The sequence below is a fragment of the Muntiacus reevesi genome, chromosome 1, assembly GCF_963930625.1.
Source record: "Muntiacus reevesi chromosome 1, mMunRee1.1, whole genome shotgun sequence".
NCBI lineage: Eukaryota > Metazoa > Chordata > Mammalia > Artiodactyla > Cervidae > Muntiacus > Muntiacus reevesi.
Genome location: NC_089249.1, coordinates 164,404,391 through 164,417,779, shown reverse-complemented (window position 1 = coordinate 164,417,779; position 13,389 = coordinate 164,404,391). Strand labels below are relative to the sequence as shown.

Sequence of the window (13,389 nt, the reverse complement as noted above, 5' to 3'; positions counted from 1 at the left end):
TGATCGTAGCTCCCCAACTGAGGATCAAACTCACGTCCCCTGCAGTGGAAACATGGAGTCTTAACCACTGGATCACTAGGGAAGTCCCTCACACCTTCCTTTTAGAAATTACTTTGGTTCTTCCAGAAGTATATGCTGGTTTTGTTTTTATTTTGCTCTCATTCTTGATGTCAATTCAAGATTAACAACTATTTATCCTAGCACTTTAAAGATACTATTCTATTTTGTCCTGGTTTCCTTTGTTCCTGTTGAAAAAGTCTGCTCTAAGCTTAGTTGTGTTTTACTTATTTATTTTTTAGTTCTTTCTGGTTATTCTTAAGATTTCTCTTTGATTTTGTGTTGTGCAAGTATGAACTTTATCCCAGTCCTACTTGGGATATATTTTGAGCCCCTATAAGGACTCATGTCTTTTCCTGAAGTTTAAAAAATTTTTTCCGTTATATCTTTGAGTATTGCTTCTTTCCCATTCTCCCCAGTTTATCTTTCTGAAATTCCAATTAGATGAATGTTGTACCATCTCATTCTGTCTCCCACAGGTACTGACACTTTTAAATTTGTTTCTTGGAGCTCCACATTCCAGTTCACAGGTTCTTTCTTTAGCTATGTTTAGTCTGTTTTCTGACCAGTCCATTGTGTTTTAAAGTTCTGTTTGGTTCTTTTTCAAATCAGTCATTTCTGGCAGCCTCCTTTTCCTTCCTTGTGTTTTTAGTTCCCTTGTTTGTATGTGTGCTGGGCTAAGTCGCTTCAGTCGTGTCCGACTCTTTGCGACCCCGTGGACTGCAGCCTGCCAGGCTTCTCTGTCCATGGAATTCTCCAGGCAAGAAGACTGGAGTGGGTAGTCATTCCCTTCTCCAGGGGATCTTCCCGACCCAGGGATTGAACCCACATCTCTTACATCTCCTGCATCAGCAGGCAGGTTCTTTACTACTAGTGCTACCTGGGAAGCCCACTCTTCTCTGTATAAAACATGTTTATTTCATATTCTGTATCTGATGGTTCCGTTATCTGAAGTCTTAAGGAACTACTGCAATTCTGTATTGTTTCTGCTAACTCTTATTTACTGTGGCTTGTTTTCTGAAGTATTTGGTAATTTTTACTGTAAATTCATAATAGTTCAGTAATCTTAATCTTCAGGAATCTTGAAGGGTCTGGGTTTAGGGTACGTTCCTCAATAGAGCATATGCATTTGCTTCCGTCAGTTGCCCCTAGTGCTAGCAAGCCAGCTTGGCATTTTCTGGTCCAGGCAGATCATGTTTTTGAATTTTTTTTTCTTTCTTTTTTTTTGCCGTGTATGCCATTGGGCATGCAGGATCTTAGTTCCCCATCCAGGGATCGAATCCATGCTCCCTGCAGTGGAAGTGTGGACCACTGGACCACTAGGGAATTCCCATGTTTTTTAATTTCATTAAGAGACTTTTCTTTTTCTCCACTTTAGGTGAACTTGACACAATTGGGTTATTTTGCCAGCATTTTTCCCCCCTAGCTCACTCTTTGACTCAGAGTATAGCGGTTCATAGTTTTATACAAGGAATGTTAATTTCACCTCCTCAGCTTTTCCTTACTTTAAAATGAACTAAACTGTATGTTTAAAAGAATATTTGTTTTACCTTATTAAGCATTTTTTAGATGTTTTTCAGAGTGTGTGTGTATTGGTGAGTGAATGTGGGTAGGCACATGTGAGTGTGTGTATAAGAAATTGTTCATTGTGTCTTGGCACTATTTAAATTGAACCTGGAAGGTTTATAAACAATGAGAGTTTTATTTGGTTTTGTAAACATTATATTGTATCATTCATATGACCACCTACCATTTATGTTTATTTTAAAAGCAGTACTATAACAATATACAAATGATTACATATCTGTTAACTAAAAATTATTTATTTGATAAATGTTGAATAATTTATTTTTCTATCTGTAGTTGTGTGAAAGTTGAAAGTACAGGTCTCTGGCATCAGACTACTTGGCTTCAAATCCCAGGTTTTCTATTTGTTGGCTGTGTGGCCATAGGAAAATTAGCTAATCTCTCTGTACCTAGATTTTCTCATCTGTAAAATAGTAATAAGTATACTTATTTCATATCATGATTATGATGTATAAATAACACAGTATATAGCACAGAGGGCCTGGTACATGGTCAGTGTTTAATACATGTTAGCAACTTTTGTTGTTATTTTTTAAATCTTTCCTGGCCTATTCTTCATGTGTGTTGAAGGAAAAAATATATGTATGCATGTGTGTATATATATTTTTGTGTATACATATATATGTATTTACATATATGCATTTTTAATGTTGGTTTGAGGAGCTATGATAAAATTAGGGAAGTAGAACGCCGATAAATTTTAACATTAAATTTGGCTTTATTAAAGTAATGTAAACGTATTGTTTAAAAGTTAAGAGTACAAAAAAGCATATGAGGAAATATAGTAGTTTCATGTTTCTCCCTTCTCTATGCCTCTCACCCCGTCAGGCTCCTCTCCCTACAGATTTCAGCTCTGTTAGCTTCTTCTGACATTTATGCATATCGTTTATATACAATATATGTATACCATTATCTACTGATAGTATCTTGACTTTTAGTTATGGTAGATGAGGACTTAGTTCTTGCCTAACATGTGCTCTGCTCCTACCTTCCCCCAATTCTTCCAGTATAGTCCAGTTACAGTTCTTGTGGGTTTTTTAAAATTTATTTAGTTTTAATTGAGAGATAATTGCTTTACAATTTTGTGTTGGTTTCTGCCATATATCAACATAAATCAGCTGTAGGCATACATATGTCCCCTTTCTCTTGAACCTCCCTCCCACCTCCCACCCCATCCTATCCCTCTAGGTTGTCACAGAGCCCCAGTTTGAGCTCCCTAAGCCATACAGCACATTCCCACTGGCTGTCTTATTTTATATATGGTCGTGTACTGTTTCCATGCTACTCTCTCCATTCATCCCACTCTTTCCTCCCTCCCCACCACACATCCCACCCCCACCCCGCCCATAAGTCTGTTCTCTGTCTGTCTCTCAACCAGTATCAAAACATTATTGAAAACATTATTGTTAAACAATATTGTACCTTTTCACTGCTGAGAAATGTTACCTTTCTCCCCCTCTTGCTTAATAATTGCTTTTTTTTTTTTAAATGTGCTTAGTGTTCCTTTTTCTTTTTGCTAATTCTTCTCACAACTTTTGCTATCTCTCAATATAATCTCCTACAAGGTTAATTGCATGATTAACCTTATTAGTTTTAGTCCCCCTCATCCCTCCTACACCCTGGGGGAGATTTCTGTTCTCTTTCTTTGGGGCATTTCTCTGAAGTCCTGCTCTCCAGCTCTCACAGTAGACTTCCCCTGTGGTTATTCTTCTATATTTGGCTGAGCCAGGTCTTAGTTGCGCGTGTGGGGTGGCATGTGGGGTCTAGTTCCCTTACCAGGAGTCAAACCCAGGCCTCCTGCTTTGGGAGCACGGAGTCTCAGCTGCAGGACCACCAGGTCATTCTTGATATTTCTTTTCCTTTTCTTTAGGTTGAAATCAGTGTTGATCTACTGTGTTCTCTTAGCAGTGTACATCTTCTCCAGATTTCTTCAGGTTAAAAGATGCTATGGTGACTGAAAGAATGCGATCATGGCAGTCCTCAGCAGATTTGTCTTTTGAGTCACATTGTTCAAGTCTGAATAGGTTTTCCTCTTATCTGGTGTACAGTTGTCGTTCTGTGGTTGTCCTTTACCATTAGAGGATTCCCTTCACTTCCCTCCTTCCCTGGGTCTCCTGTGTTCTATGTTCCATGACTATTTGTTCTTAATTTGCTCCTTCATTTTAGTAAAGAACATCCTCCAGCACCTTCCTGAGAAAGGTTACATAGTAAAGTTCTTGAGTTCTTGCATGAAAATGCCTTCATTTTTCTGTCACATGTTTTTCCTGTCACTTTGACTAGGGTTTAGATTTCTAGATTGAAAATACTTTTTCTTCAGGATTGTAAAGGCACTGTTTCATCACCATCTTGATTCCAACATTGCTGGTGAGGTGTCTGAAACCATTCAAATTCCTGATCCTTATTATGTTACCTTAATTTTATTCTTCTGGAAAATTGTTGAATCCTTTCTCTGTGTTCTGAAATTTCACATACCTTGGTGTGTGCCTTTTGTTTTTTAAAATTGAAGTATAGTTGATATACAATTTTATACTAGTTTCCAGTGTACAACCTTGTGAGTCTGTTTTTACCCATTGTGCTGGGTATGTATTTGGCCCTTTTAATTTGGAAATTGAAGTTCATTGGTTCTAGGAGACTTATTGAAATTGTTTTGTTGATGATTTTCTCCTCTCTATTTTTTCTTCTTTCTTTTCAGAGTTCCTGTTGTTTGAATGTTGGCTTCCTTATACTGAACTTTCTTACCTTTTCTTCCCTGCTTTTCCATTTGTTTATCTCTTTCTTCTGTTTTCTGGGTGATACCATCATCTTCCAATCATTCTCTTAAGCTTAAATTTCTAAGAATTATTTTTCTCTGAATGTCCTTTTTTTTTTTTAACTTATTTTTAGATTTTTTTTTTTTTTTGGCTGCTCTAAGTCTTTGTTGCTGCACGCAGGCTTTCTCTAGTTGCGACCAGCGAGGGCTCCTCTCTGGCTGTGGTGCACCGGCTTCTCACTGCAGGGGCTTCTCTTTAAAGCACAGGCTCGGTAGTTGTGGTGTACAGACTTAGTTGCCCTCAGATGTGTAGAATCTTCCCAGGACCAAACCTGTGTCCTCTGCATTGGCAGTTGGATTCTTAACCTCTGAACCACCAGGGAAGTCCTGAATTTCCCATTTTTTGTAGTATCTTCAATTTTCCCATGAAAGCAGTGTCTCTCTCAGTTTTCTCCTTAGGTAATTTGTTTCTTCCATATTGCATTTTTTCTGTATCTGGTCTTCCATCTTGACCCTTACCTTGTATATCTTATATACAATTGTTTGTCTACTCCTTAGTAAGAGAATGGGCTTCCCTAGTGGCTCAGTTGGGAAGGAATCTGCTTGCAATGCAGGAGACTTGGGTTCAATCCCTGGGTTGGGAAGATTCCCTTGGAGAAGGAAATGGTAACGCACTCCAATACTCTTGCCTGGAGAATTTCATGGACAGAGGAGCCAAGCAGGCTACAGTCCATGGATTAGCAAAGAGTCAGACACGACTGTGCAACTTTCACTTTCTTTCATTTTAGTAAGAAAATGGGACTAAAAACCTGGTTGATTCTCTGAGCCTGTAGATAAGGCTTATCAAGTTTGAGCTTCACTGTGGTGTGTCCTAGGGGTGCTTGCAGTTGGGGGATTCCTGCGTTAGTATCTTCTGATCTTTTCTGGTAGAGGGATCAGAGTTCCCAGGGAGTACTCTTCCAGTCTTTTGCCTGGAGGGGAGTGTTTTGGGAGCCAGGTATGGGGAGAGGGCTAGCTTGGGAGCGGGAGTGCTCAGTAGTCAGTGTACCATACCATTAGGTAAGCAAATCCATGGTCTGTTGATGTACCCAGGCCTTCAACTATGCTGAACTCCACTTGAAGTGTCCTTTTCTTTGCCCTATCTAAAATGAGCTTTCAGGCTTTTGCCAGGATGAGGGACGAGCATTTGCCTTTTGCTCAAGTGTGGAGTTGGAGAGGAATCTGTACCATTTCTCAAACAGCTCTCACCCAATTCTTATATTTGCCACAACCTCCTTCCTGTTCCTCCCATTTCAGAAATACCTGGTTACTGTTAGTATTCGAGTCCTTTGAAGACACTGTAGTGTAAATCAGATTGGTTCTATATATTTTCTCCACTGCTGGCTTATGATTCTTCTTGACCTGCCTAGTCCATTTTTATTTGTCTGTCTGCTTTCCTGCTTCGAAAATCTTGTTACTATTGCCAGCTCTCCTGTTTTCCCTATCCTTTTCTCTATCCTGTTTATGTCTTAAAAAAAAAAAAAACTCTTGATTGTAGTTTTACTGGGGTTTTTGGAGGGAATAAAATTAGATGTGAATGTTCCTTTTGCCATTTTAACTTGGAGGTCTCAGTTTTTAAAACAGCAATTCATGATGTTTTTGGAGGTCACAAGTGACAGGTACTTATTTGTAGATCATTTGGAAAATAGGAATGATCTGAGATAGTTAAACATCACTGTATTTCTACCATACAGAAAAAACTGTTAACATTTTGATACACTTTCAGTCTGTTTTCTTTGTGTATTCTTACATACACATTTGTCTCTTTTCATAATTGGAATCATACTATTTATTTTTAGTTTTATTTCCTGCTTTCTTCATCTAATGAACCATTTTCCCCTTGTCAGAACATAATCTTTCAAAACATTTCTAATGGATGTATAATATAGATGTTGTTTGGCACTATCATGAGCAGTTTCCCATGTTATAACATAATCTTTGAAAGCAAAATTTCTGGTGGGTTTATAGTATGACTGTTACATGACTTTGTCATGATTTATTTAACTCTTTTCCTATTGATAAAGATTTATATGTTTTCTAACCTAAATTAGACTCATGTAATCAGAATATGTGTGTCTTCTTCATGATTCTATGTTTGAGCTTAACCCAGTATCTAATGTGGAGTGGCTGGGGGAATAATGTTTTGTTCAGTGGATGAACAGTTTTGCACAAAAGTCTGATTGTTTCCTTAAGTTAGAATCTAAGAAGGGCTCTTACTTGGTTAAAAGGTATAAACTTTTTGAAGCTTCTTGATGGTTTATTTTCAATTTGTTTTTTGATTCAGAATAAGAAACAAGGATGTAAAAATGAGGAGGTGCTTGCTGTACTAGGCCATGAACTGGGGCACTGGAAGTTGGGACACACAGTCAAAAATATCATTATTAGCCAGGTAAGTCTGGAGTAATTCTCTCTCTACCCCTTTCTCTTGGCCACACCGCCAGCTTTTCCAACCAGGGATTGAATCCATGCCCCCTGCAGTAGAAGCACAGAGTCTTGACCACTGGACCACTAGGGAAGTCCCAACAATTCTCTTTTTATGGCAGGAGAGTCAAATAATAAGTATAGCAGGCATGAGAGTTCACATAGTAGAGAAGTGAAGACAAACTCTGTAGCCAGGCTTCACATCACAGCTTGCTGACTTAGTGCCTTTGTGACCTCACACAAGTTCCTGAGCCTCTCTGTGCCTCCATTCCCTTGTTGAGTGATGATACCTCATAAGACTGAAAGAATTAAATGAGTTCATATATGTAAAGAATTTGGAGTAGTACCTGAAATGTGGTAAATACTACATAAATATTTATTGTTGTTATCAGTTGCTCAGCTGTAAGAGCTATAAAGATCAAAAAGAGTGAACCTAGATAAGTTGGACATTAAAATGCTTTTTAAAAACCATTTTTTTTCTCTTTTAAAAAAGTCATTGTACAATCATTGAAAAGAAATTGCAAAAAGTAGTAAATATAAAGAAGAAAATACTTTCTGTAACATTCCTCTTCTGGGTATTAATACCGCTAAACCAACAGAATGACCATAGTTTTCAGGCTCTGAGTGAAATAGCACTTTTTTTTTTACTGGTTCTGAGCATGTATGGTCTCAGTTGCATCTTTAATGGTCTTTGTAGCTTTCTAAAAGGTCAGCTGGTTCTGGGTGATGGATTGCATGGGAAGACTTATGTACCTGCTCCTATAGGCACTTCTTTGTTGCCTTACATCTGTAGGTATAAAAATGAGTGCCTTGGCTGGAAACTATGTTGTATGGATACATGGCAGTGAGTAAGACATTAAATTAAATAAGTCCAAATCCAAGTTTTATTTAAGTACTCAGTTTAATAAGGAAAATCACTGGGCCATTCATGAAAGAAGGGGTCCAGTAGCCTACTGTGAGGGTAGTGGCTGATCCCTGAGGTGCCTCATCGGGGCTGGAATTGATTGCCTCTTCTAATACATTGGGCACTTCAGCTAGAGCCAGTGGGGAATGTCTGTGTTGCTGATTAATGCATTGACTCCATCCCTGTCACTATGGCCACTCTTTTCATGAGCAATTGACCAAGTCCTAGAGTGGCTGGGCAAAGAAGCTGGCTTACATCCACAGAGCAGGTATCTTCTCTACCTGAGCATTGAGAGAGCTGCTTCTGCTGTGGATTAGTTTCGGTGAAACTTCACATTAGACCTAAGTATTATCATATTCTGGGCTAGTTTTGGAAGTTTTCCCATATACCTCTTTTCCAAATCTCCTTGTTAGCCATCCTCTAGTTTGTTCCAAGGCCCTAATCATCCAGCTAAACCATTATTTGCTCACTAATAATGAATTAGTATATATATATATCCTCAACTCAGGCCCTCTCTACTTCTAGAATAAAAGCAAAACCATAAAACCACCTAAGTAACTTTTTCTGTGGTCACGCTAACATCATTCTTAAAATCACATCATGATGTCTTGTTCTACTGATCCCACAATGAAATTAGCTTAGTAATAACTTAGAAATTTTGTGTCCTTCTTTCTAGATGAATTCTTTCCTGTGTTTTTTCTTGTTTGCTGTGTTAATTGGTCGAAAGGAACTTTTTGTTGCATTTGGTTTTAATGACAGCCAGCCCACTCTAATTGGACTGTTGATCATCTTCCAGTTTATTTTTTCACCTTATAACGAGGTAATGTATAATCTTTAAAATTATCTCACCTATGCTCTTGTCTATTTCAAATCTACTACCTTGAGAGTAGTGAAAAAAGAAACAAAACTATAGTTTTAACAAGCAGATAAAACAAAGTTTTAGTCCCTTTATTTACTGGCCAGTATAAGAATGTAGCAGAAAAACCCAGTCCCAAATAATAAGTGCTTCTATATTGTTAGGGGAAAAAAAGTGGAGAATTAGACTTTAGTGGTGAAAACCTCAATGTAGCATGTACCTCAGAGACTTGGTAGATGGAAATTAACTATTGGAACACTATGTCCTAGACCACATTTCTCCAAGTACTGGTGAAAATCTGTGTGTGAGGGGACAAAACTACTGATAGTTGAGTGTGTGTATAACTGGATAAGAGAGATTGTATGACTGTTCCTCTGGTTGCATTTCCTGACCACCTGCTTCATAACAGACTTAGCATCCCACTCCAGACCCTCTGAAGCAGAGTTGGATGTTTTATGGTAAGCAAAGTTTGAGAACCACTGGTCCATGACTGGTCAGTAGGGGAACGCCATATAGGTTAAGACATGGATTAATGAGACTATGTATGAATAAATCCAGTGATGGCAACATACTACTTGATTAGGCTTCCAGAGTAAGCCAAGAGATCAGGGATCTTGAGATATCTCCATTCAGAAGAATTCTTTCTTTGGGACAAGTTGTAGAGTTTAGGTTTTAACTTTCTCCTTAAAAGGTGGGGGTAGGGTGAGGTATAAGGCACCAGGAAAGAAAAACGGGGAGGAAGAGATCATGTTTATATAACATTGTCCACAGAATCTACATTCATTTTCCAGAGAAATAATATTTATTATCATTAAACTCTAAATGTTTTAATTTTTTAACTTTTGTTGAGAATATTTATAAAGTGCTGTATGCTGATTGTTACTTCTTAAAGAGGTATAGAACCGCTTGTAATGGTATTGTGGAGAAGGAAATGGCAACCCATTCCAGTATTCTTGCTTGGAGAATCCCATGGACAGAGGAACCTGGCAGGCTACAGTCCATGGGACATAACTTAGCAGCTAAACTACCATCATAATGATATTGTCATTTCTGTCTTCAGTCACAATTCAGGAATGCCGTAAAGACATAGAGCTGTGTGTATGAAATGCCCCAGAATCCTCTGCTCTTTATGCAGTCATGCTATTTATTTACATAGCTGATTTTCTTATAATCTCTTCGTTGACTGTCAGGCTGATAATCCTTGCTAATGTCAGTGTAACTTTCTGATATGGTCATTATTTTTTTCTAATTTTCTTCTTCAACCAACTATAGACTGGGGAATCAGATAATCAAGCTCATTAGGTAAAAGTTACTGGATTCTGACTGAGTGTAAGTGTCCTCTGATAAATAAGGCACCAGTAATGTTCGTCTGCTTTGGGCATCTAATTTGGCCTCTCAGTTTTTGGTTTTATCTCCTTCTATTTTGAGTAGTTGAGTTCACTTCAAAAAATAGCTAAGTAAATTAGATATTTACTTAGGGATATTAGAGTGATTTGAAATATAATTAATTTAGAGATATTAGCAACTGTTTTAAAAACCTCAATGAGTCCAGGGTACTCATTTCAAAAAGACTAAGTATTTAAATGAAAGATTGAGGGCAGGAGGAGAAGGGGACGACAGAGGATGAGATGATTGGATGGCATCACCGACACAATGGACATGGGTTTGGGTGGACTCCGGGAGTTGGTGATGGACAGGGAGGCCTGGCGTGCTGCGGTTCATGGGGTTGCAAAGAGTCGGACAGGACTGAGTGACTGAACTGAACTGAAGTATTTAAACAGAGAACTGTATGTTTAATGTCTGCATTTAAGAGGTCATAATAAGGAAGAGATATTTTCCTGGGAAATGGGAAACATACCTTATTGAGAAGGGTCTGAAAACCTACAGTGGAGCAGATGAATGCGGGCTAGTGTCTGCTCAGGGTTTATTTGTGTCATGGTGAGGTTCAAGGGACAGCTGCCCTGGGACACTTGAAATCAGGAGACACATAGACAGACAGATTAGTTAATGATTATAACTCAAAAAGTACATTCAAGATTTGGAAAGAAATTTCAGGTAGGAGCCAGATATTAGCTTTGAACATGTCTAAGAAAATATCAGGAGCTCCCAGACTTTATGTTGAAGCTCTGGATCTGCTGATGGCAATATGAGGTACAGTTGAGAGATTTAAACTTTTTTTTTTTTGCTTTATTGCTTGATGTATTTTAAGGTAAGAGACAGACATCATGTCATCCAGCTTGTAATATTAATACGTCAGTATGCAAATAAATTATTTTTCCCTCAGAAATTTCTATTTTCAAATGAAACTTGTCCCCTTCATAGTTGTCACCCTCGGAGACTGAATATTCTAATGAAGCTACCATAGCTCAGAACACTCTAGAAAATTCTATTTTGAGGCCATCATTAGAGGCTATAGCATGTTTGTATACATGTATATACACCTATACATGTATATTTGTGTGTGTATATATATATATATATATACATATATATATATATATATATATTAGAATATTCTCAGTGAAGACTGTTGTTAACATCTAAAGGTGGGTAAGTGAGCAAGTATTTTTTTTTTTTAATGAAAAAAAGAGTCTGAATATAAATCCCCACATCTTACCTCTGAGAAAGATGGTGTCATGGGCTTTGGAGTCATCAAGAATGTCAGCACTACCACCTTTTAGTTGTGTGACCCCGAACAAGTTGTGTCACTCCTGAGACATGCCTTCTTCATCTGTAAAACAGGAGTAAGAGTAATCACCTTGTCGGATTGCTGGAGAATGTAAAATGCCAACTCAGTACCTGGCCCATGACAGGTTCTCAGAAGTCAGTATCTCTTCATTAAGATTGACATGTCTTTGGATATATATCTGTTTCTGATCTATTTGCTTAGAGGGGGAAAGGCTCAATTTCTAATAAATCCCCCACCCTAGGGTCTCCAAAATACAAGTGATGTTTCTTTTGGCTTGCTGTTTCTCTTATCCTGAGCTGAACTTCCTCTGCAGTTTTGGCTCATGAAAGCTTTAGTGACAACAAAGAGGGGAAGTGGTTAAAATGCTTTTATTTCCTTTTTCAGGTTCTTTCTTTTTGCCTAACAGTCCTCAGCCGAAGATTTGAGTTTCAAGCCGATGCATTTGCAAAGAAACTTGGGAAGGCCAAAGACTTATATTCTGCTTTAATCAAACTAAACAAAGACAATTTGGGATTCCCTGTTTCTGACTGGTTGTTTTCCATGTGGCATTATTCTCATCCTCCTCTACTAGAGAGACTTCAAGCTCTGAAAAATTCAAAACAAGACTGAGTTGCCCAGGATCTGCAACTGAAGACATTTCTGATTATTTTCCATCCTGGCAGCATGTTCTGGCTCTTGATGTTTTTAACTTTTTTTTTTCTTTTTTTAGGAAAAATGATTAAGTACAGAAAAGCCAAGATTTAAATACATTTAATATCTCATTTCAAAAATGATTTTAATATTCCATTTCTTAAAGAAAACACTGGATGAAATTTTGAGGCTTAATGTTTTTAAAGGCATAGTTTTATCTTTAAAATCTAGTTTACCGTCAACTTGTAAAATTGAGAAAATACAGAACTTGTTTTATTTACATGCTTATATGGAACCTGCATATAAGGTATTTGGGGGCATATGTTTAAAAGGGAACACCACCTCTGAATTCTCTCTGTAAGGCAGAAACGGGTCCCGAATCACCGTGCTCATACCTAAGTTGAAACTTATTTCTACTTTTAAACTGTTATGATTTAAGCTGGCCAATCAGTGTTTTAAATAAGGAAGAAAGATAATAATTCATAAGGCTGATGTTATGTAACTGAAAGTAGTTAGAAATACGCTCTCTACTATTCTACCAAATTTCTCTGTTCCCTCTCTTGTTATACACTGATCAGGAATTTCTAATAATGTTTTGAAATTAGAAATTATGTACGGAGTATTTGGGTTTTATTTTTCTTTTTTAGAAAATCTCAGTCTTTATCTTTCTTTCCACCTGGTGGGTATGATCCCATTAGGGGTAATATAGTATTTTCCCAAGCATTCAGCTTTTTTCATTCATACTCTTAAGTATTCAATAAATAGTGCATCCTTTTACTTAGCCGAAATTGCCATATTGAACAGGTTTTCTGTTAAAAGTGGGAGAATGTGGAAAGAAGAAGAAATGACATTTTAAGAGACATAATGGTGAAATATTGATCATTCTCTTATCATGTTACAGGAAGAAATATAATTTTCTATCTCTTTGGACAGAAGAGTTTCTGTTTTTATTTTTCTAATTTTTATTAGTAAGTCATGAGTACTATTTTATTTAATCAGACCTAATTCCATTTTAGAAAATTTTAGTTCTTGATATGCAGGCAATTTTTATTTTCAAAACAAATGTCATGAAAGATTTACAGTTTTTGAAGCTGCATGTTTGACTCACACCTCTGTTCACTTTCTGAATGAGACCCCACTTTGTGCCCAGAGTCCCACTCACTGGTGATGTGTACCTTCTAGGCATTTATTCCAAAGTGGGATCAACTGTGTGTACTTGGCCTCTGGCCAGAAAGTCTTTTGCTCAGCTGATATTTGGATGATGTCTCTACATGGAAACATAATAAAAATAAACCTCTAGTTTAGTACCACATTATTTATTTTCCTAAGGAACAGTCCTATGATTTTATCCAGCTTCTTTTACCTATGAATTCATGATAACTGCCTTTCCTTCTTTCCTTGCCTTTAAATACAAATTTCAGTTCTACACCAGTGAAACATTAAAAATTGCCAATGCA

At 37.4% G+C, this 13,389-nt stretch overlaps 1 protein-coding gene across 2 annotated transcripts in view; it reads left to right on the top strand.

Moving 5' to 3' along the window:
* ZMPSTE24 (zinc metallopeptidase STE24) overlaps positions 1-13,389 on the top strand; it is a 42,613-nt gene extending 29,224 nt beyond the window's left edge. For both annotated transcript variants that reach the window (XM_065915609.1, XM_065915601.1), the window contains 3 exons: positions 6,717-6,821; positions 8,434-8,577; positions 11,687-13,389. In XM_065915609.1, coding sequence (XP_065771681.1) covers positions 6,717-6,821; positions 8,434-8,577; positions 11,687-11,911 — 474 coding nt within the window. In that variant the 3' untranslated portion in view covers positions 11,912-13,389. The remainder of the gene's footprint in view (positions 1-6,716; positions 6,822-8,433; positions 8,578-11,686) is intronic.